The sequence below is a fragment of the Liolophura sinensis genome, chromosome 7, assembly GCF_032854445.1.
Source record: "Liolophura sinensis isolate JHLJ2023 chromosome 7, CUHK_Ljap_v2, whole genome shotgun sequence".
Lineage (NCBI taxonomy): Eukaryota > Metazoa > Mollusca > Polyplacophora > Chitonida > Chitonidae > Liolophura > Liolophura sinensis.
The window spans coordinates 21,160,923-21,183,434 of record NC_088301.1 but is presented as its reverse complement, the minus strand read 5'-3'; the positions used below and the strand labels follow the sequence as shown (position 1 = coordinate 21,183,434).

General features: G+C 37.4%; 1 protein-coding gene across 1 annotated transcript in view; it reads right to left on the bottom strand.

The window, feature by feature from the left end:
* Nucleotides 1-19,649, bottom strand: part of LOC135469797 (otoferlin-like) — a 55,606-nt gene extending 35,957 nt beyond the window's left edge. Inside the window, exon 1 of the mRNA XM_064748401.1 lies at nt 19,569-19,649. Within this exon, the coding sequence (XP_064604471.1) occupies nt 19,569-19,647 (79 nt within the window). The 5' untranslated portion in view covers nt 19,648-19,649. The remainder of the gene's footprint in view (nt 1-19,568) is intronic.
* Nucleotides 19,650-22,512: the final 2,863 nt, after the last annotated feature.

Sequence of the window (22,512 nt, the reverse complement as noted above, 5' to 3'; positions counted from 1 at the left end):
AATCTAAATAGCACGTATAACATGTTATGCAATTTAGAGGAATTTAGAGGTGTAATTCTATACATTTTATGACAAACTTAACAGAGAGATTTAGCAAATGATATAGGATATCTGTTAAACTTTAGTGGGTAAAGTTCTGTGAATGTACAAATATTGTGAAGTTGTTATGTTGCCTAAATGATTTTGAATGCCTAATCAGTGACCACTGGTCATTAACTTAATTAACTGGCTTATTAACACCTGCAGTGAGATCTAGCATTATAGCTGATCTTATAGCCAGCAATGGTTCCATGGGGATTTTTTAAATATAGTTCTCAGTGTAGTGTCTACATGTACGTATGGCCATCATATATGTTCCTTCATCGACTGTGAAGCCAATTTTAACATACGAGTCAATAAAGTATACAAAATATATCAGAAATATGTTTCTTCTATATACTACAATATCACATATTCCATGCTGGTTGAAGATTGTATTTTAATTTACTTCCCCTGTAGTTCACGTGATACAAGATCGTACGGATCAAGATTGATCAACAAAATGACCATCTATATCGTCTCAGACAACCATCCACATGATCCTAAATAATGCAAGAGTCAGTCGGGTCGCCGGCACATGCTTTGGTCAAATATTCATGACTCATGATATTCAAGGTGACATTAGAGCTAGACAGGAGCGGTAGACTGACCAGGAGTCAGTCATTAATGCCTCTACTAGCAATTGGCCCCAAGGCACCTCTTACACTGGGGCTGGCTGGCCACTGGGTGAACCGCATCACCAGCAAAAGGAATATCATTGTGGGTTTTTCTAAAGCATGATTTTTATATCCAGGTGTTACAACATTTATACGCTGAGTGCCTGCATGGTTTATCCTCCCACCACATTCTTTTGTAAGGGATAAACACCAATTAAATAAATAAATGAATAAATAAATGATAACATCTGTGCATGTAGTCAAGCCTGGCGCCACAATAGCCAGGGAGTCTATGCACTTATCCCAAAGACTGAAGCTAACCTAATTGTGACTAAAAGCATAAATGTAAAATGAACCGGTAAATGAAAGAGGTGTAACATAAATAATTTGTAAATACTGATGTGAGCAGCGATCACATGAGGGGAAAGTTTGTCACTAATTTACCAAAGATCAGTGGTTCATTCTGTATAGTATATTTTCCTACATGCATAAAACGAACTACATAAAGTAAATCTTCAACCTTTTCAACGTGTAGGGCACATATACCATTATTATGAAAATGATGTTAGTGTTATTTGTTAAAGTCACTAATAATGTAAGCTTCATTATTTCTCTACACCCCATAGTTGTCTCAGAATGTTTCAAAACATTAGTTGCAGAGGCAGTTGAAGAGGTATAGAATTAAAGTATAGGTAAGGAGCTAACACAGAAACACTGAGTTTTTATGAAGAACTGACATACAAGATTAAATTTAAGGTAATTATAATGGTTTGTTTTTTTTTTACTGTTTTTTTATATTGATTTTCTTTTTATCCAAGATTTGTATAGGTCAATCAATTTCCTGCTTTGTAAGGAAACTGTAACTAAAGCTATGTGTCCTCAAAGTGTATATTTACATGAGAGAAACAGCAAAACCAATCATAAGGCGTATTGATGAAATTAGGTGAACCGAATGTTCCGCACAATGGTTAAAGACGTTCAATCTTTCTGTGACGTAATGATGTCATAAATGCTTTCACCAAGAATGGAATGAAAAGTAACTTAACCACAAGATGGGGTGATGGGACATCGAGCGCGTGGGATCCATTTGTGGCAAGCATCTGAACAACTCACTCTGTGTTCATGCTGCCAGCATTATGCCTCGATACACTTGAAATATAAATCATTCTTACAATATTTCCTCTTTAAAGAATGAGGCCCAGGCCCTGGCTTCACGAAACACTCTCAGCGTTACATTCACTTAACTATCACGGCAACCAGTACTGAAGTCATTATGTCATCAAGGTATTGCGAGTTTGTAACGTTAAGAGAGATGCGTGAAACTGGGCTCTGAATTATAACTGACAATTTCAATGAACGTCATTGAGCACTCAAACAAAAGTGCTTATGCATAAAGAACGGATAAAAAAAGTACACACGCAACATTTTTGCATCTTAAGTGAATTACACAACTTCACTTTTCTAAACCATTCAGGTCAAATTGATTTAAAGTCAAAACAGCCTCTTGACTGGGGCCATTTTAAGTGTGACCTTTAAGAATAGCTTCTTTGTGATTTTCTAGCAGTGCTCTTGACTAACAATGTGCGGAGAGCCCCGAGGGAGACAACTAGGGTCTGTATAAACCCAGACCCCAACAACTGTATCCACAACAGCTTCAACCAGCCACAGATAAGGAGATCAATGGATAACGAAACCAATTTGAGTGTTTTCATACCCAATGAATAGCGATCGATACCTCGTTTGTTTAGTGGATACATCAGCTATATGTCTAAGTCCAAGCCACAGGCATGTCTTTGCCCTGGTGAGATCTTGCAGGTCTGAGTAGCCTCCAGATATCTATGCCAGGATGACAGGCCCATGAAATTCAAACATGCACAATTGGTCAATCAAAATAATCACCGCAAAGTGACGACGACGGAATAAAATCTGGGTGTGATAATTGTTATTGGCCAGGAGTTTACAGAGAGAGACTTTAATAACATACTGCACGCGGACAAACTATATTCCCTTCCTGCCGGCTGAAAAGGCTATTATCGCATTGTTGATCTTGTGAAGCTTAGCTCTATCTGTCTGGACAAAATGATCTGCACATCACCATGGATTCTGAAAGGATAAACATGTTAGGGTTCTCATGTTCTACCCTGAATCAACCAGCTCCCACCCTCAACGAGAACCATAAGGATATATTTACAAAAAAAAGAAACAGCTAGACAGTTGACTGCGCGCCTTTAAAACATCACGCACATCAGTGAACACATTCTATTTGAGGTGTCAGATATCACTCATAAAACATAGCCTTAAAAGTTTAAAAAGAGGAGAATTAATGGAGTTGTGCATTCAGTACTCTGTAGTATTTGGGATAAAAGAAGTAGTTCTTCAAATAACATATGCATAGTACGGTGACGGATTCCAAAGGACTCAGGCATCAAAGGCTCGGGTTCAATCTCAACCCAGGACAGAGCATTTCTAAATTTTCAGCATCTTGGAGTCAATGGCATTTGAAGGACCACTTGTGACGTCTTTCGAGTCTGTAGGTCAAAGTTCAAAGTCAAGAATGTTGCACATTATATTGTGGTGCCTGGCCAGACTTTTATGGGTGGAGGAAACCAGGCAGTGCCTGAAGTATTGAACCACAAACGTCTGGCAATTTATTGGCCACCTTCCTAACTCTGACATATATCATCTTAGTGGAAAACATTGAGCAACATAAGAACAGAGGCCAGGGATCAACAAATGGGATTGAATCCATTTCTCAGGTGACCTACTTTGAGCTTAAAATTGCTGCCAAACAGAGTGAGGAGGGCGTTGAACAGGCAACCAAATTCATGGTAAAGGAGAAGCCAAATGTAAGAGCCTTAAAAAACACCACGATAGAATTCAGCTAAAACTTGCTGCAAGTTGATGCAAACGTGATTCCACTGAGACCATAATTTGCATAATGTGCAAAAGCTACTGTGTTTTAGAATAAAAAATGTTGAAATCTCTGCTAAAAATGAGCCCCTACATCCTCCCTCGAGCCTGAATACTGCAATAACAGCCAAAATAATGACGTCATGCCATGACTGAAGAGTCTTTTCCTAACTTTACATCAAGCTTTACATTTTGTAAAGCACTCAAAGATATCACTTGAGATCGCCTGACGTCATGATGTCAGCCTCCACTAAACAATTCTGATCACCTCTATCTTGTTATAAAGACTGCTAAAAAAATGTCTTTGTTCTTCCCATATACTCCAATGCGTCACCTTTCAGTCTTGCATGCTGTCTGAATTTATTTGATTGGTGTTTTACGCCGTTCTCAAGAATATTTCACTTATACAATGGCGGCCAGCATTATGGTGAGAGGAAACCGGGCAGAGCCTGGGGGAAACCCACAACCATCCGCAGGTTGCTGACAGACCTTCCCACTTACAGCTGGAGAGGAAGCCAGCATGAGCTGGACTTGAACTCACAGCGACCGCAACTGACTGAGCCACAGAGACCCTATCCGAAACTCTACTTCATCAGAATATTAGAATATTTATATATTAGAAATTCCTAAGATGGGATATGTACATCTATGAGTAAAGAAAATATGGGGAAATGTCCTTGAGGATTGCAGTTCTTTTTCTGAAACAAAACTTTAAACAGATATTGAGAAATACTTCTCAAATACTGTATATTACACAGTCAACCTGTCCTAGCTAGTCTTATGGGTGTGAATAATCAGTTATCTCTCTAAGATATGATACAGATACATGAATAAATAAGGAAATAAACAAGCATGTCAAACAAACAAGCAGTGGAACTGAAAGGTGTTTATCACGACAGGAAAACAGGTTGATCAGTTAACAGACCCACAAAATAACATTGTTCTGACCAGAATACATCTTCACCACTCCCAAATGTTATAAGTTTTTTCTTCGTATGTTGTGGGCATTATGTATACATGTAGATCATCCACCAACTTCATGTTTTGCATATTCAATTTGTGTTGGTATATATATATATATATATATATATATATATATATATAGTATATATGCATATAGGTATAACTGTTTCAAGAAATGTGACCTGACCCTCACACGCCATCTGTACCTTTAACCAAAAGTCTGCCTTTAGGACCAGTCATTATTTTATGGTTTTAATTAAAAACAAAATAGCCCCTGGCTTGTGGAATATAAATAGGAAAGCTGATGCCTGTGCCAATATGTCCTACTGACATTTCTTCCACCTGGTCTTATACATGTTTTGTATCTCATATTTCCCACAAACAAAGAATAATACCTGAGAATGTTCCCGCAAAACCTGGCACTGTGTATAAACTGGTCATGTGTCCTTTCAAATGATCAGATGACACACAGTCTGTCCTTGAAGATTTAAAAACTGCATAAATGTCATTATTATCATGCCACAAGCATACACATGCATCTATATCTGCTGTTATCAGAGCAATAATGCTTTAAGATATAAAATATAAGAACCTCAAGATATATACATGTACATGTACACATATACACCTGTCTCTTTTGACTGTCAATGCTAAGGCTTCCAATGGTAGGTATACATGTATATGACATAAGCGCTTCAAGTTTAAAAGATCAAAGTGAAGTAGTTCGGCAGGCTTGTACATTTTTAACACTCTCAAAGTTTTGGGACACACAGACAGATGGACGCACAACAAATCATAATATAACCCATCCTTAATGACAGCAGTATTAAAGTTTAAGAATGGTCATGTGCAAGAAGCTAAGGTCATTGTCAGTGGGATTAAAGTTAAAGTAAGACTTGATTCTGTTCCATGCATGCCTTTTACTCAATATCTCATAATAAACCCTTTCAGAAAGTCTTCTTTCGCAAAATTAATGGCTGCTAGTAGTCAGTGTGTCAGAAAAATAAGTACATGTCCGTGGCATACTCAGGCATGATGTAATATACATGTAAGGCACAACTGACACTGAAAGGAATACTTTCTTATTTACGCTGAAACCTCTCTGTTGTCCAAAACATATGGGACAGCCTAATGATATCCACAATATCCTATCAGGAAACAATTATAGGTCCACGTACATGTTACTTCTAGATTTAATACCTTCATTAATCCCTAGCACTATTTAACTCCTTTTGAGCTGTCTTGAATTAGCTGTTTGATCTGCTGTTTTAAAAGCGGCCTTAGGTAATATTCTCCCAAATGAATGAGACCACAAAGCTGTAAGCTTTATAAAACTGCTTAAAGGAGAAGAAAATTTAAGTATCAGTCAAACTCCCTTGAAGGGGGCCTCCGTGGCTCAGTCGGTTAGCGCACTAGCGCAGTGTAATGACCCAAGAGCCTCTCACCAATGCAGTCGCTGTGAGTCCAGCTCATGCTGGCTTCCTCTCCAGCCGTAAGTGGGAAGGTCTGTCAGCAACCTATGGATGGTCGTGGGTTTCCCCCAGGCTTTGCCCGGTTTCCTCCCACCATAATGCTGGTTGCCGTTGTATAAGTGAAATATTCTTGAGTACAGCGTAAAACACCAATCAAATAAATAAATAAATAAATCAAACACCATTGAAGAGAGTATGCATTTCCTTGCAGGTTCATGCCATAAAAAAATTCTTATATGTACCTTAAGTTGATAAATTATAAATAAAGTCTGCACCAAAATTTGCTGTGGGCAACTCCATTTTGCCTAAGAACTAGTAATGAAGGATTCTGTGTTAGGAGGAGAATTGCTGTCGGAAACCGCCGAAGTGCAGTTCGTACATTTCCGGTAGAACTCTTCTTCCCAGAAGGTAAGCGAACAGAACAGTTCGTTTTCCGTCTGATGATCCGGAAATCGGAAAGTTGGACTTAGGTTCGAAGTTTACATGAACAAGCCGGCAGATTTAATGACTCTCACTGGCTGAGAGGCAACACACCTTCAGCATAAATTACAGGGTGTTAAAGATAGAGGACGAGATGGACCAGCTTTGCCGTTTTCAGGCTTTACGTGTATAGCAAGGAAAAATCGCAAAATTATGCAACAGGCATCACCAGATATAAAAAAAATGTGCTCTTTTCAGCCTACAGTGTCATGTTTTTAAGTTTTCTTCTCCTTTAAATATAACTGCATTTCATACATGCCATATAGCTTGTGTATTACAGAAGCACTACATTCTTTTTGCTTTTCAAATTGACTTTTTGTGTGTTTTGGATGTGAATGCAAGGACACGGATTCAAAGAAACACAATCAAATTTAAATGCAAACACATACAGCTCTCTCTAGGTATTAAATCATACAAATAATCACATCATTAATTATATATTAAAACATGCAACAACCTTGATATACATGCACAACTGTTCATGAGAACCTTGGTTCGCATGTCACCCTGTCATTTGGAGGAATGATTTGTCATCCCAGTGACGTCAATAAGCATGCAGCGTATTGTAAAACCACATGGACTGACCCATTTCCTCACGTGAAGGGGTACCATGAATGCTTGAGCCCACGCGCAGGCAAACACATAGCAATTACCGCTGATCAATTAACCAAGTACTAGAGGCAAAGTAATCAAGGTATGCCAACCAACATGTCCTAAAGCATCGCGACTTCAAAGGCAGAATATTAAATAGCTAGGTGCAGCTTAGGAGCTTCATGCCAACACATGTACTCATGGTGAAACAGTTAGGAGACTTAATTAAAATACAAACAACCAGGGGACTGTGCAATACACAGGAAATGGTCTAGTATCGGTCTGTCCATCTGTTCGTCTATCTGTCCATCCATCAGTATACAAACTGTACCTCTTCTATCATCACCACGGCCACTATATCCTGCCCTTTCTCTATAACACACTAAATGTCATCTTAAAGCTCCAGCTGAGGCATTCATTTCTTTCCACTTGAGTTAACTGTTGTTGCTATGTTATCGCTAAGTTTCAGTAATAACCACACACATATCATACATGTGTACACACTTGACTGTACAAAATAATAGATTCCACACTCATACAACAAAGGAATGGAACAAAAAACATTTTCAGGCAGCAAAAACTTTTTAATACTGTTCATGAATGCACATGTAAGGAGGAAACTGAAGTACCAGATAAAAACCACCCACCTTTTGGCGAGATACTGACAAACGTTCCCCACATGTGAATTATAAGTACAGATTTGCACATCATACTGGTGGCAGACAAGTGGACTACGATCAAAGTTAGACTTCCACACGATTGTCATAAACCATACATTGTCACGAAGACCCCACAAGCAGTGAGAGTCTCCATGTCATGGGTGAGATAACAAAAAATACAACCTGAATTGCCATGTTACTGGCTACCTGTACTAAGATTATTGGACAGGACATTATCGGCTGTAATAACTGTTAGACAGAGAATTCAACATAACTGGCAATCAGCATCACCACATGTATACTCCCCCGTTAAGCCAAGGATGCATAGATGAGCAGGCATACAGTTGGTCAGTAAGACAGTTAACATATGCATGTATACTTTACACAAAATTAAGTTCCAGGGGGGAAATGCCGCTCAGCTATTGGTACTAATCCAATTCAATAACAGGAATTAATTATTTCATACGTTTACAACGGAAAGCCTTATCCCGTGCATACACTCATACAAGTGCCTCCTCGCTCTTGTAAACTTCAAAACTAAAGGCACATCCTATGTTGTCCTATGCTGTTGTCCTAAGACTAACATGTTATTCATCATGAAAAAGAGCTGCCTAATTGTCCCTTTTATCAATTTACATGAACATTTTTCCACTGCCAAGGATGCCTAATTCAGCTATATTGGTGGAATTTCACCTATTACTATCACCTGTATAATTCAGCTTCGTATTTTACATGTGGGGCTTACAAAACTTTTACATGACTTGTAGTTCCTTGTTTCCCACTCACTTGTCATGATGCTGGAACCCATTATTTCAAATTTTTGCCAGAAAATGTCACAAAATGGGGCATTATCATAAAATAATTATAATGCAAAGTGGAAACTGTTCTGCCCCCTACCTAAGTCCCAATTTTCCAAAACATTTGCACTGAAAACGAGGAAACTAGTGTCAATAACCTATATTACAACTAATATTCATGCTCATCATGATGCAGGGAATCATTTAGTACATCATGATGTACTGTAAATGCTGATGTACTGTAAATGCTGATGTACTGTAAACGGTGATGTACTGCACAAGCTGATGTACTGTAAATGCTGATGTACTGTAAACACTGATGTACTGTAAACGCTAATGTACTGTAAATGGTGATGTACTGTAAATGCTGATGTACTGTAAATGGTGATGTACCATAAATGCTGATGTACTGTAAACGCTGATGTACTGTAAATGCTGATGTACTGTAAACATTGATGTACTGTAAACGCTAATGTACTGTAAACGCTAATGTACTGTAAATGCTGATGTACTGTAAACGCTGATGTACTATAAATGATACTGAACTTAATTCAAATGTGTTTTCTACTCTTGCTTACATCTCCAAGGTCAGATTATGTAGCATACATCAGCAAACACAGAACAGCAAATCCAGCATCCATAAGGTTTATGTCATCCACTGCATGGCACTCAATTTTGTCACTTCACATTTTCATTGTTAAAAGCTGTCAGTTCTCTGGAATTTTTGATTCATCTATTGCAGTATTCCATTACATAATTAGTGTTAATGAATCATAATTGGGAAAGCTTTGGATTGGTAGCTGGGCAGACAATGTAACAACAGAGGGGATTGCATGAAGAGCCTTGCTAATGCAACTGGAAAAGAATGCCTCTGCCAAAACTGCACTGCCCAAAAATAGGGTAATCTATAGATCAATACTTGACAATTAATGTAATGTTAATTAATGCCTACCACGCACTGCATGAAGCTTTTCTGTCATACAGCTACATACAATGTACGCCGTCCACGATAGATGGCGGAGATAGAGTGGCCACTTACAAATCATAAATGGGCAACGTCTCTCTGTTTTATTTACGCTCTGTTTTACATGACTGTCCTAGCTATGAGAATCCAGTGACATTGGTAAATCCATTGAAGAGTTTATCATGTCACGAACATTGCGGTTAATATGGAGAAATGATAACTATGTAATAATACATGTCGGAGAGGTGAAGGAGAGTCTGGCACACTACAATGAAGAGAAATAAGCACTGATCAATGGGTTTTGATAGTCGTGGGTTTCCTCCTGGGCTCGACACGGTTTCCTCCCACCATAATGCTGGCCGCCGTTTGTATATCAAATAAATCCAATGACCTTGGCCATATAAGTCCTCAAAACTCTTGTATAAGGTACAACTATGATTAAAGCAACAAAACTGTTCAAAGAAATATAGCAAATAATGTAAGATGATATAAAACCTTCATAGATTTACCCTGGGTAGAGCAATAAACAAATGCTATTTCCAATTTGTGTTAAATTATATGTCGATGTGCACATCTGAAAATATGTTATGTGTTGAAGGTCATGGACACACGGATTTGACGCAGTTTACAATATCCCCTGAGAAGCATTAATTATCAACTAGCGGTTCCACCCATGCAGCCCACCTTCCCAGTATATGACAGAATACCACTCAATACTCTTGTCCCCATTCTTCCAAAGCATTTCTTCCTGGAAAGTTTGATCAATTCATCTCTGTTTATAGTTTAAAGCCATGCTCCACAACAACTTTTCACTTATGCGATTGCAGTCAGTTTTATAAGTGGATGATTCAGAGAGCCTGTATAAAGCATGATCGAACCTTTCGTAAGTTACTCATGAACTCAAGAGAAAGGGGGAATCCAATGTTATGAATGGTAAATGGTCTTTTACCTCAATGTTTGCATATACAGTAATTACATGCCCTTCTGAGCCCACTGAACCAATGAAAACGCATAGAATTCAGCGCTGAGATGGGTACCTTCAAATCAGCTTATACGGCTTCCTCTAATGAAAATTCCTAGAATGTGTACTTGGACCCGTAAAAAAGCCATTGCCATCTCATTTTAGGACAGAGGCAAAGTGGCAACTATAAGGTTGCCATGGCCGGTAATGTCACTGTAAAGACAGCCTGTTACCCTGCTGCAATTACTCTGGGTTTATGAGAACATTAAGTCCAATCCATATTTGTCGGCCACTTGAGTCAGACAATACAATCCAGTGCTCACTAGACTGCTTAATTCCAACAGAAACTAGTCTGGACAATTAACATGACTAATGCTAAACAGCAGGCAGATTATGTTATTACACAAATGACAGTGTTATTACATAGATGAGAATGTTATTACATAGACGAGAATGTTATTACATAGATGACAGCATTATTACATAGATGACAGCATTATTATGTAGATGGCAGCGTTATTGCATAGATGAGAGAGTCATTACATAGATGACAGCATTATTATGTAAATGAGTGTTATTACACAGATGACAATGTTATTACATAGATGAGAGTGTTATTACGTAGATGGCAGCATTATTACGTAGATGAGTGTTATCAAGTAGATGAGAGTGTTATTACACAGATGAGAGTGTTATTACATAGATGAGAGTGTTATTACATAGATGATAGTGCTATTGCATAGAAGAGAGTGTTATTATATAGATGACAGTGTTATTTAGTAGAAGATAGTGTTACTAAGCAGATGACAGTGTTATTAAGCAGATGAGAGTGTTATTACATAGATGACAGTGTTATTAAGCAGATGACAGTCCTATTACATAGAAGGCAGCGTTATTACACAGATGACTGTTATTACATAGATGAGAGTGTTATTAAATAGGTGACAGTGTTATTACATAGATGACTGTGTTATTACATAGACACCGTGCTATTACATAGACGGCAGTGTTATTATGTAGATGACAGTGTTATTACATAGAGGACACCGATATTACATAGATGACAGTGTTATTACATAGATGACATTGTTATTACATAGATGACAGTGTTATTACACAGATGACAGTGGAATGGCCAAAAGTTGGTATGTAGCTTACGTCGACACTCCAGTTTCCTGACCTCCATCCATAAAACTGACGGACATCGTATAGGTGAAAAATTCTTAAGTCCACCATTACGGTTAAGCAAGTATGAAATAAATAAATACATGTACATAATCAAAAAAGAGTGTAACATGTAAACCACTGCCTTTTGACAAGCCACTGATAAACTTTCCCATGAGTGACATATACTAATATGCACACAATATTGGTAAAAAAACAAGTGTTATTCCATGATAGTCAGACTGCGCAAATAGCCTCTGTCGACCATCTGAAATGATCTGTCACCCTTCTTCGCATCAAAAACCATGTAGGTGACAAGACCTGCCTGATCAGAATACGCTCAGACATACATGTATATATTGATCCACTGCACTGCCACTTATTGATGGATTGCACTTCCATTTGTTTGACAGATCCAGTGATGGACAAAGGTCCAACTGTCCAAACCAAGAAGGCTGTGGAAATGTACAGCGTGCAGGATCTGCAGGAATTCAGAGCAGACAGTGTTGTGGAGACATTGGTAGGAATTAGTTAGAGGCTGTTCAAGGCAGACATGTAGGAAAGGACCAGAGACATTTAGGGGAAGGCAATGATCTTCTCTGTTCATGTATGCCCATGTCCCTTTAGACTAATTAGTCTGACATGGACAGGACTGAGATCCGCAGGGCTTATTACCATATCTCCCCACCCATACCACTTAAACCTAGACTGAGGTCTGTAAAACGAGCATCGTCTTTTTTCCCCCCAACGCTTCCACGGTGGTGTGGGTGTGTATACTGCCATTTTATGGACGCCAATTCAAGCAGTGCCATCTGTATGGAAATAAAATCACACCTCATTTCCAATTCTACAGATGGGTCCAACAAGTCTTAAAAACAGTCCTCGAGTACAGATTAGGTGAGGGTTAGAGAGGAAATGAAATCGACCCTTGTCCCTGTCACCAACTGCTGTCAAGCTCTGAGTAATTCCACAGTTTGTTCGCATAATAGATTGAACGCAATAAGAGCATCACGAATACTCTCCAAACTTGATTTTACAGGCATTGCGTGTGGGCGCTGATTTCATACAATAGGGATATAAATGACGGAATGCTGTGAGGCATTACAACATCCCAGTCTTGGACAGAAAGTGATGCAAGATTCACTATGATCTCTTTAAAAAAAAAACGACAACAATCACATGCTATAAACTCTGACTTGATGAATGGAGAATATGTCCTAACCATCGTAATCTGTCCTTCACATTAACAGGCAAAAGAAAACCTCATGAATACAGCCACTTGAGTTAGTTGATATTCATTTTTAATCGTTAAGGTCATGACAAAGACATGACGCAAGAACAAAAACAAAACTAACGCTAGCCACTTGTGACTTTTCAAGTATGTGACATTTTACTCAACATTAGAATTCAATACGTGTCAAATGTAAGCATAATATAATTTGTTTATTTGATTTATTTATTTATTTTATTGGTGTTTTGCGCAGAACTCGGGAATATTTCACATATATGACATCCTCCAGCAATATGGTGGGAGGAAACCGAGCACAGCCTCGGGGAAACCCACCATGTTTACTGCATGTAATGTAGAAACAGCCAATATTTGGTAAGTATTTGCAACAGTCAGATTTTCACCAGTAGAGCAAGTTCAAAATGATTCAGGATTAGTGGAAGGCCAGTGATCTCAAACATCATATAAGACCAAATAAACAGTTACATGCATAGTGTACATGAGTAGTGACTGCTCTGAGGATAGTGGACAATGGTACCAGGGCAGAATATCCAAGATTCCTTGTCTATCTATGATGGCTTACTGACAGAAAATACAAATTTCTTTTACTCACACAGATTTCAAAGCTTCCAGAGGTATCCTTTTGAGTTGCGTTTTGTACTAGCCTCTTTAAGCACTGTGACGATGTAGCCTTTAATGTTTGGCATCAGTTTTCTCCATTGATTTATGGTTAGGTTGACAATTCAAAAAACAAACAAACACCCTGTCCGCCCAAGCAATCGAAACAAAGGCATCTTAACAACATAAGGCTCACACCATCTATACTCCTTAAGTTTTTCCACTATATTTAATAGTTTACAATCAAAATAAACACATATATGCTACGATATTAAAAGGTCACAAAAGGCATGCATACATGTATGGAGTACAGTTCTGTCAGCTGGTCCAAGGACCAGGAGGAAAAGTGGCCACATAGTGCTGTAATTTATAGTGTTTGTATGGCTTATCAGTAATTGGTGCGCAATTAAACCATGCTGACAACATGGTTTAAATGTGAAAATTAGATCCGAATAATATATAGATATATATATGTATATATATATATATATATATATATACTACCGTATTACATGTAAGTGGTATGCAGGCTCGGTTAGCATGTTCTACATGTGACGACGTTCACATTGCTAATATACATAATAGACATACACATGTATGGTGATAATTGCAGAGGTATTAATTATTGAATCTAATTATACATCTGCAGACATTGTCTATCATGTGTGTTTACTCTCTCATGCACAACGATCTAGCAACACGTAATAATTGTACGGTAAACTTTTGCAGAAATAAGGGCATTTGTAGAAGCAAATAAGTACCACAAAATATTACTTTTGGTGCTGAAACTTACATTTTCCAAAAGGATATCATCTTACCTTCTGAAGGGAACTCAAAACACCTTTTTAAGATCAATAAGATTCTAACAATCGAGCAAAATGTTGAACTTGGTCATGGGTAAAATTTTAGGTTTTTTACTGTATTAGGTACATGTAGGGTACCCACAACAGGAATTAAGGTAAAAGTCGGTAAATTATTTGTAGTCTTAATGAATGTGGTTTTAGCATTACCCTACCACAGCGTGATGTGAGTGCTGCAGCGTTTAACCAGGAAATGAGTTAATAGGGTGCTATTATGCTACTTATTAGGAACTTTGTACTTTGATATAGAGTCAGCTATCTCCTACAATGACCTGTACAGCCAGCGACATGGAACAAGTGTTTATCTAATATGCAATACACCAAAAACACATAACTGTCTGAAGACAGAGTAGGAATTATTTGATTAAATTTTTTTATTTGATTAATTTGTTTTATTTTTCATTATTATTTTTTTTTCCTTTGCTTATAATGTCAATGACCCTCATGAACTTTCCAATTATATAAAATGGTGGACAGGTCAGTTTTATGGGTGGAGGAAACGGTAGTGCCTGGTATAAACTACTCACCTTAAGCAAGTCACTGATCAAGCAGATAATGTTCATGCATTGTAACGTACAAAACAGGAAGCATTCAAAATAATATTGTACAGAAGGTTGAATAATGGGGAAATATCAGAATATGACTGGCCAAAAACATACACCTAATCAAACATGCAAACATACACGGTCACACAGACATGGCCACAACGGGATCATTAACCTAGTTCAGAACTGTATCATTTTTACATGGTTTTAAGCTTCGGATTTTGTTAAGCAGCAAACAAAATGTTATTTGTGAGTACACATGTAACAAATCTTTTCGACTGTCATTTCCCTATAAAATGAAACGTTCGCGGCTTCAGCAAAGAAAGATAAATATCCATAATGTCTATTACCGTAGAAGAGTTTGATAATTTTCTCACAAACTGACAAAACTTGGTAGAATTAAATCCCACTGGTGAGACGATGAAAATATTAGTAACCTGTACAGTACTCACAAAAGAAGAAATAGCATATGAGTTACACTTTGCAAAAGTTTCACAGCCCTAAAGTCTTCACTTAGCTTTTAACATAACTTTGGTGAATATGATGACGTCTTGTTGTGACAATCCAACTGATGACATACACTGTCGTCCTACATGTAATTGTGCTGCTTGACTAAAACATACAACTCAGAGTCACCACAATATTCACTGAAACTTATAAGCTAAGTCACGGGTACCAAAATTTATCTTTCTGTAAAGACATAGGCCCATGGGTTATAACCTTTAGAAAACATGCTTTTGAAGAACTTTCGCTTACCTTAAAGAGCTACCTTAGTGCCAAGACCTGTATGTCTTAAAAGCAGGTTAAAATGATAAGGGTCAAGATAATCTGAATTGCTTTCATAAATTGTAAAAAAAATTACACTGAATGAAAACCGCTGTTGTTAGTTTCGGAGGACAGTACGGAAATAAAAGTTTTCTGTCATTTCCAATTTTGCCTGGTGTGAACACTTGACGTCATTCATCACTGACGAATAATGATAAATGACGTACTTTCAAATGCGATTGGTTATATTCCAGCATAAATGCCTTACTCAACGTCTCATCTTCCTCATTCGTCACATAAGGAATATTATCTCGTCACATAACGAATATTATCACATCACATAAGGAATATTCATCGTCACATAAGAAATATTCATCGTCACATAAGGAATATTATCACATCACATAAGGAATATTCCTCACATAAGAAATATTCATCGTCACATAAGAAATATTCATCGTCACATAAGGAATATTCATCGTCACATAAGGAATATTCATTGTCACATAAGGAATATTATCTCGTCATATAAAGAATATTATCACATCACATAAGGAATATTATCACGTCACATCAAGAAAATTTTACGGAAACGGCTGAAGACTTTTTGAGGACTCTTCACTAAATGGGGTTAAATAGTGCTATTCATCGTAAATACATTTAAGTGTGCTGTTAGCTGTGTTCCTTACAGAATCTCAGGCTCATATTATTTTCCCATTTCCGCCTGCCCTTAGGTGTACTAGAGGTACATCTGAGGTGTACCATTGGGGTGCAGCATATCTGAACTGAGGTGTATCTAAGGTGTATTGACAGTGTACCCTGTAAATATCAGGTTAAAAAAAGGGATATCTGAGTTATAGTTAAGGTGAATGCTTACAGGCAAGATGGATGTATGCTGTTTTCACTTTTATTCTGATAGCCAACAAGCTCAAAACACTTAAATATTGGCTGTATAAATTACAGTTAAATTTAAGTAAGTTTGTAAGTACATGTACATGCTGTTATTTGTTTACAGTATCTGTAAATCTTCGCCGACTTACAATAACAGTGATATACATTTACATCTGGGTTTCTAGATGGTTGATCAAAATTTAGTACTACTCCTTTCCTATGCGTTTTAAAACTGTACATGTGTCCAAACATCTGTCCAAAAAATTCAGGTCAGTCATCATGGAATAATCCAGGGCAAATATATCCATGCTCTGTGATTGGTCAATATTTGTACACTGAATGGCATTTTAGGATGACACAAAGGCTTCTATTTATTTGGTAAATATTCTTCTTTTGTATAAAAATATTTGCTATTTTGTACTCACCATTTTGTCTGAAGTAAAATGTCAATCTGATCTCCTTTCACAACTTTAAAAAAGCGGCTGAGATGTACCTGAGGAACATGACCACTAAATTATAATCAAAAACCCTCAAAGTTTCTAAGGTGTACCTGAGGTAGATCTTTTAAGTGCTGATTTTTTTTCAAAGATCCTAAGGTATATTTGAGGTACATTATCTCAGGTCCAAAAACTGCTCAAAAACTCATATCTGAGATACGTCATTCATTTTTCTGAACTTTCAAATTTTATACATGTAAGGTGTACCTGAGGCACATCTTGTAAGTGTTGATTTTTTTCATAGTTTCTGAAGTACATCTGAGGTATAGGTATATACAGATCATGAGGTGTACATGAGGTGTACACCCCTTATACATCTCATCTATACCTGACACTGAGGTGTACACCTCACATCTGTAAGGGTGGTTTCTCCTTGGACTGAAGCAGCACTTTACATATCTATCCTGTGTTCTACAGCGCTTTCAAAGACCATTCAGTTTAAGCATAACCCTTCCTGTAAATATTTGTAATCCAACTATTATTTAGTTTTTTTTTCTTCCAATGACGCATTTTGCATAATTCTCATTGACTCATCCACTTATAGGACCAGAAAACTCTGAATCTTAATGCATGAAAGGTCTCATTATAAAGCCTTAAATTTATATGCTTATTCATGAAACTGCATTTGTACAGGAAAAACTTTAAATACATGAAATACAGTATTTGGCAGTTCAGCTTCATTTTGAACCTTACATATGAAATTCAGTATTGCAGAAAGCTAGTACAACCTGTATGGGTACATTCAAGTATGTATCCCAAAACAATGACTTTTCCAAGGAATATTTCTGAAACAATTCAGTACAGTTAAGATCCTGTGTGAACCCCGAGTTCATTTCAATGATTACAAGTGTAAGTATAACACACAGGGACCTGTATAAAACATCTGAAGTGAGGCACATCCATGTGTTTACTTGAGCACTGGGACACTAAGTACGTCCATGAGGGTGTTGATCTCATACAATAGCAAAGTGAAAAGAATTCCACCAAAGGAATGTACACAGCATTGTACCAGAGGTAAAAGCCTTCAAAAGTAGGACATGACCTGGGAAAATAATTGTGTCTCGCTTCTTTATAATGTTTTAATGTTAGAAAAATAATATATATTTAAAGTTCAAGGCTGTCATAAAATTTCCCGGCTTTTCTTCCATTTTATTTACTTATCTGACAGGTTTTTACGGCGTACTCAAGAATATTTCACTTATACAACAGCGGCCAGCATTATGGTGGAAGGAAACCGGGTAGAGCTCAGGGGAAACCCACAATCACCCACAGGTTACTGGCAGAACTTCCCACGTTTGGCAAAAGAGGAAGCCAGCAGGAGCTGGGCTTGAACTCTCAACAACCACATTGGTGAGATACTGGCACGCTAACCTCCTCGGCAACGGAGTCCTCACTACTCTTCTAACACTTATTATTAGGAATATTATATCTATACTACTGCATAGTGTTATTAGACTTTATTTCACTGATCACATTTTATTGCAATGCTATCACAACATCGCAAGAAACATAACGTTTAAATTATCATCAAACTTTACATTTTTTTTCTTTCTGATCGTTCCCATATCAACTTTGACCTAGTTATTATTGCTGATTACCCAGTTTCCTGAATGGTGGTGGGTGATGGAAGGCTCCAAATTTGTATACGTATCAATTAATAAGCTTATAAATAGTTAAATAACAGTTGACCATGTCTGGATTATAATATACATGAATGTTTAGTAAAATTACATTATATGTATTCAGTTCACTGTGTTAGGAATTCTAAAATGGGTCCCGTAAGGTGGGTTAGCCAGGTGTGACAGACAGGACTAGCTTAAGGTCTATAAACTTTCGTGGTAGACTAACTGTGTGAGGTGTCACGGTCCAAGAACTACCGGAGCTTTTACTGCATATACATGCAGGATACTGCAACAAACATACCTGTAAACAGTTTACACACGCTACATACATAGGCAGATTCAAAGCACGCTTTCAAGATTCTCAGTTGAGCATGAAATTCGGGCAAGTACAGCAATATTACATCCAGGAATAAATGAAATGATAAGCTCTCGCTAGCGTTTGAGGGCTGTGTGAGTCTGTTTGTATCTTGAAAGACGCCAGCTTGTAAATAGGTGTATGTATATGCCTATATATATATATATATATATATACATATATATATATATATACATATATATATATACATATATATATATATAGGCCTATAGATACAGATGTACCTTAAAACCTATGCATAGTAAATGTTTCTCTTTATGTACATGTATAATTTCAACACATATAAATAAAGTACCACTCAATATTATATAGTATTTGAAAAAAAACAACAACCTCAGATTGATTTAACAGTCCTGAATAAAGCAATGCACACCGAATGATTGAGTGGTATATTTAAATGTACAGTAATTGAGTACTCGTAGTCCTGAAATAAGAATGGGGCAAAAAGACACAGCACATGAACTTCATGGTAGGGAGTAGACAAGTACATGTCAAACAATTGTCACTTACCTCTGAAGGTAACTTTAGCCAATCGGTCTGCTTTCCCTCGTATATTTTCCGCATACTTTAAGTGTAAGGTAAGAGCCATTGTTGAGTGTGACTGGTGTCAGGCTGAGCACTCTGGGCTCACTAAGGCCTAATACTAGCTGTCAGCAAGTGAGCAGAGACTGCTGGCTAGCTTGGCTGGCTGGCTCACTCAGCCTTCTGGTCCTGGCATGCCTTTACAAGGGCCTAGCAGAACAGGGAGCATCACAATGGTACTGACCCATCACATTACCATGACAGACGAAATGGGCTGTTCTACCCAGAAACCACACCCCCTCTCCACAGTGACCACTGGCACTACCCCACCACAGGGATCAGGGAGCAGATAACCACAAAACGATAGGGGGTGAGCTGAAAGAAAAGAAGAGCCTGTACAGTTCATCACAATATTGATGCAGGAAATAGATTATTGATGAAAGTTGACAATTTTTCAATAGATGATTGTTCTTAGACTAGCAATTTAATGTCCGGATTAATGTAGCTACAGCAGTATTGATGAAAATATTGATTCCACCCATGATCATGTAAGCCTATTCATTATATATTGATACAGAAAGGTAAATTATTATTATTTTTTGAACTTATTAAGAATAGCTGAATTTCTTGCCATTCATTAAATATCAGACTTGTACCTCTATTCAGATGATTCAGAAGTTTCAAAAAATTAAAAGACCTGCTGTATAAAATTTAGGAACTTTAGTAACGATTTTGAAGGGTATGATGTGCTCAGAGGCTGACATGGCTGATATTTTGTGGAAGTTAACTATTTGGGCTATTCTTAAACAAAGGCAAAATTCAACTGGATTTGTGCTAACTGACTTTTTTGCCAAAAATCTCTGGTATAGCCTCTTTAATTTCTCATTATATATAATCAATCAGGAGTTCGGTCTCGTATGAATTCACTATTGAAGACCTTCACCCATCTCAATTAAGGCTCACAATCTCTTTAATGATATAGAATCAGCACAATCTTAATCCATACTGAAGCATTGATAAACAGCACAGGAGAGAAACAGCTGGAATTCTTTTCTTGGGGGCAGAGTATAATGTTTGTATAGGTGTAAAGGGTGTGATGTTTCCTCTGAACAATTATGATGTTTGTATAGGTGTAAAGGGTGTGATGTTTCCTCTGAACAATTATGATGTTTGTATAGGTGTAAAGGGTGTGATGTTTCTTCTGAACAATTACGATATTTGTATAGGTGTAAAGGGTGTGATGTTTCCTCTGAACAATTAATTGTTATTATTACAACCATGTTATTGGCATAGTGCAGCATGAGCTGGACTCACAGCGACCGCATTGGTGAGAGGCTCCTGGGTCATTACGCTGCGCTAGTGCGCTAACCGACTGAGCCACGGAGGCCCCTCGGCTGGAATATCAGTACAGAAGTATCATTAAACCTCGAGAAATTTGTGGCACTACCGGGAACATGAAAGCTCGGGCTAATGCATACAGGAGTAATATTATAGCATAGCAAGTTAACTGGTCATGTTCTAGTGGGTAGATAATTCTCCTAATTTTGTGTGAAACAAAGTGCTCAGCATAACACTGGACACCAATATATAGATATCACAAGAAATGACGTCTATTTGGTTTATTTATCTGATTGGTATTTTAGGTTATACTCAGGAATATTTAACTTATACAACAACAGCCATGCAGCCTTATGGTGGTAGGAAACCTGACAAAACCCATGGCCATCTGGCATCTGCTGACAACCAGTATGAGCCGTTACTTGAACTCACAGCAACTGCATTGGTGAGAGTCTTCTGCCTCATTGTGCTGCTCTATCACACTAACCACCTACCCAAGGAATACCCCGCTAAATAAGGAATGAATGACTGAGCTTGGATGCCAGACTTGCAGTATTTCAGCAATAGACCCTATCATGGTGAGATACCAATAAGGAAGTTTGGTGCCAAAATTGTCTTGAATGTAGATCCACTTTTCATAAATTTGGCAGTAGAAAAAATGACATGTACCTTTAGTTTTTGGAGGACAGTTGAACAACTTAATTCCTGAGCTTCGGATCTCACTAAGGTAGCTGATCCTGGCTTCCCTGAAACCTACCAAAAAAAAAAAAGAATAAAACAAAAAAAAAGAAAAACTTACAAGGTGTAACAAGACAATAAGAGAAAGGTTTCTTTTAAAAGAAGAAAGGTTCATATAGGATAATAATTGAATCTGATGAATTCCAAACTGACACTGGCTTATACCTGTTTTCTTTTTACACTGGCCCATGTGTGCACCTATCTGGAGAATAAGAACACACATAACAAAATCAGCATCAAAGGGAGATGGAATATTGTAATAATGCTGACATTTAATACAAATAATCCATTACCTATTCATACTGATGTAGATTTTATCTAATGAACACGGCGAATGGTGTAAGTTGAAGCACCAAATCCCCATTAGTGTCGTGTGATGATTTTTGATTATGCTGTTTCCTGACACAAACTTTGTTTACACTTCGGCGCTACAAGTGTATGATTATGCTGTTTGTCATGAATTATAACGCCCTATACACGTCCTTCATAACCCAAACCTCACGTAAACACATTGGTCAAGTTTATTTTTAAATTCTTTTGTTTCTTGTATTTATAACTCTATGACAGCCACACCTTTTTTTCTTGTTTTTTTTTTTTATTATTTTGTTTTCTATTTTTGTACCTGTACATTTCATTAGTTAAAATGGACACTGTCCAAATCCATGGCCAGTTTTCTGGTTTATGAAAATGATATACAAATTGAATCAAACTGCCTGTGAGACTTTATCATGTTAAATTCTAAATTATAGGCAACATGCAGGCCGCTGTGTTTATGTTATTTCAAAACGGTAAAATCCCATAAGGTTATGGCATAATGACATGAACTAGTGAGCTAGGTATACGAACTACATGTGCA